A 2,822-nucleotide genomic window follows, 5' to 3' on the forward strand; every position below is an offset into this window, starting at 1 on the left:
CATTGATAAAAGCACAGCCATCAATCAAAAGTGACAGTAGTGCTTTTCCCTCAATGGATCCCCTAAATACTCATAATTGTGTGTATTTTATTGCTGTCTTCTTCGACATTACTTATTCAAAAATAATCAACTTTTCCAGAGTCTCAAAAATGATTGATTTGGCAGTTACAGTAAAAATACAGTATCACTTGGTGTGTGGAACCGTTTCATCTCCATGATGAGCCAGTGTATTTCAGCAAGTGTTCCCTAATTTGAGAGCAAAAGGGATATTCTTAAAAACATTTAACTCTGAAGACTATTTAGTTACCTTAACAGAATCAAACATATAATTATAATTTTTTTTATCTTTAAAAAAGGCTTAACAAGTTACACTAATAGTAATCATTAAAGTAATTTACTGTACAGAACTGACCGGTTGTGTAGAAGGCCATTTTTGCCATTTTTAAAATCTAGCAGTAATATCCCTGTTCATAAACAACAGAAAGGCATCTTAAACAACTACTGTTTAAGGATGAAATCTAATGAGGCAAAGTGCAATGATTCAAAGATACAATTTAAGTCATGGAGATCATGAACTGAGCTACCTGTTGGACAGCTTTCAATAGAAATAGAGAACGTCTTTTCACTGAAATAACTCCTGAAAAGTTTATCTCTGAATGATCAAAATTAGTCTTATTTTCAAACTTAAAACTCAATTGTCTGTATAAATATGGTTGTTTTTAGCCTGTTCAGTCTCAATAAACTCTGAAGTCTCCTCTGCAATTTGTCCAGGGATTCGGAAATCTATCGGTATGGGCTGTGCTGGTTCCGGTGGTTGGGACTGAGCCAAGGGGCAGCCGGCCTCCCCTTTAGGGCTGGAGGTGCTGTGAGAATTTTGAGGATCTAAGTTGCAGCCGGTGCCCTGAAGAAACTGAAGGAAATTCTCCTCAATGGATCCTTCACGGCTGGGCAGTCTGTCCTCCATCTCAACCCCTGCTCGACGAAACAGACAAGGCAGATGCTTGCCCAACTCATCCCGGATCTGTCTGTTGAGACAGCCATAAAAGAAGGGATTGGACGTGAAGCAGAAGTAGCCAATCCAGGTGACCACCTCCTCCAGAGAGGCGAGTGTGGCTGGAGGGCTGGCAGCCAGTGCCGAATACAGGTGGAAAGTAAAGTATGGCAGCCAGCAACAAAGGAATTGCCCACCTACTGCTGCCAACACTGCTGCAGCCTTTCCTCCCCCAAAGGGGCGCTGCGGAGTGGCTCTGCCTGTCCCAGTCCCTGTCCCAGAGCTGGTAACCATCGTGGAACGGCTGCTGAGTGATTCTGACCGCTGGCGACGAGGCGTGTCCATCCAGGTAGGCAGAGGCCCATGGTGCATGGCTGCAACCCGGGCAACTTTGAACATATTGCAATACACAACAAGAATGACCAATACTGGACACAGGAAATACACTAGAGTAAACAGGGCCATGAAGGCCAAGCGGTTTGACCCTCCCCCTGTCCAATGTAGTGAGCAGCGCCGGTGACCCTGAGCAGGTGGAGATGGGACTGCCCCTCCTCCCCCCACCCCACTACTCTCCAGAAGAGGAGTTCTTCCACCTTGCAGGAACCAAGCGAGCAGCGGCAGAGCAGACATGGCCAGGGCTTTGACCCATATCCCAACCAGCACTGAAGCTACTAGGCCAACAGTCATCTTTACTTCATAGCGCATTGGGTGTATGATGTAGTAATAACGCTCCACATTGATGACGGAGATAGAGAGGATGGCAGCACTCACCAGGCACACGCTGAGAAAGAGGTAGCTCCGGCACAGGGCCTCCCCGAAGAAGGCTTGGCTTGAGAGCATGCCAAGGGGCATCAGCACCAGGGCTGCCAGCAGGTCCACCACGCACAGGTGGAAGACAAAGGCAAACTTGTGGAGCTGTGGGGCCTTAGCAATGACCGTCATGACAGCCACATTACCCACCACAGCCAGCAGATCCATGAGCAGCATGGCCAGCAGGGCTAGCGACTGGGACAGAGCCCAGCCCTCAGGCAGATAGGAGGCAGACATGTTGGACATGAGCTGTGGAGGTGGGTGGGAGGAGTTCCACATCGGCTCCATTGAAGGTTGGGATGAAGCAGGCAGGCAGGAGCAGTCACAGGCCCATCACCCATCCTTCAAAGCCAGGAAGTACGGCCAGAAAACAGCGGCTTGAAAATGAGGTCAAAAGCTGCCTTGTAGTCCATCAGTCTTCATGTCTGCCATCAGTCGCAACCCACCCTAAAAACAAGAGAGACAGATGAAAATATGTGTTTCCCTAATTTTGCATGCGTATCCCTATAATGAGTGACCCCTTATTTGCACTTCTGGGTTAAATGATCTAATCCTTTCAATCTGTTGCTCGTGCTGAGTTTCACTTTTGCCCCAGCTACCGTTAAGATTAATACACTCGGATCAAGCTTTATATAAATCCTCCATAGCTTCTCAAATCTCCGTTAAGGCAATTTTACTGATAAGGTAATCCAAAGCCAGCCCTCAAACCAATTAACTCAATTAAGTGTGCATTATTCGAGGCAGGGACACTTGGCACCTTTTTAGCAACATGCTGAGAAAACTGAAGGAGTGAAATGATTTGAACAATCATAAATCATGCAAGATAGTCGAACCACTTGAACAGATTATAGTTCATAATTCTGCAACCAAATCATGAAGCCCCAAAAACATGTGTATGATTATACTAATAGGATTTTGGACCACCTTCTTTACACTTTCATTAATATAAAGGTCAAAGATCTGCTCCTTTGCTGAGAAGCTGCAGGTGATGAATACTTTTCAAGCACACATCCTGTCAATG

The 2,822-nt window shown here is 46.0% G+C and overlaps 1 protein-coding gene across 1 annotated transcript; it reads right to left on the reverse strand.

The window, feature by feature from the left end:
- Positions 1-691: 691 nt before the first annotated feature.
- LOC144516236 (G-protein coupled receptor 61-like) lies at positions 692-2,089 on the reverse strand. Its single transcript, XM_078247441.1, has one exon. It carries the CDS (start codon positions 2,087-2,089, stop codon positions 692-694), a length of 1,398 nt encoding a protein of 465 aa, XP_078103567.1.
- Positions 2,090-2,822: the final 733 nt, after the last annotated feature.

The sequence above is a fragment of the Sander vitreus genome, chromosome 4, assembly GCF_031162955.1.
Source record: "Sander vitreus isolate 19-12246 chromosome 4, sanVit1, whole genome shotgun sequence".
In the NCBI taxonomy this organism is placed as follows: domain Eukaryota; kingdom Metazoa; phylum Chordata; class Actinopteri; order Perciformes; family Percidae; genus Sander; species Sander vitreus.

Excerpts from the sequence above, each read along its gene's own strand:
- LOC144516236 (XM_078247441.1), bottom strand. The coding sequence starts at position 2,089 with ATGGAGCCGATGTGGAACTCCTCCCACCCACCTCCACAGCTCATGTCC.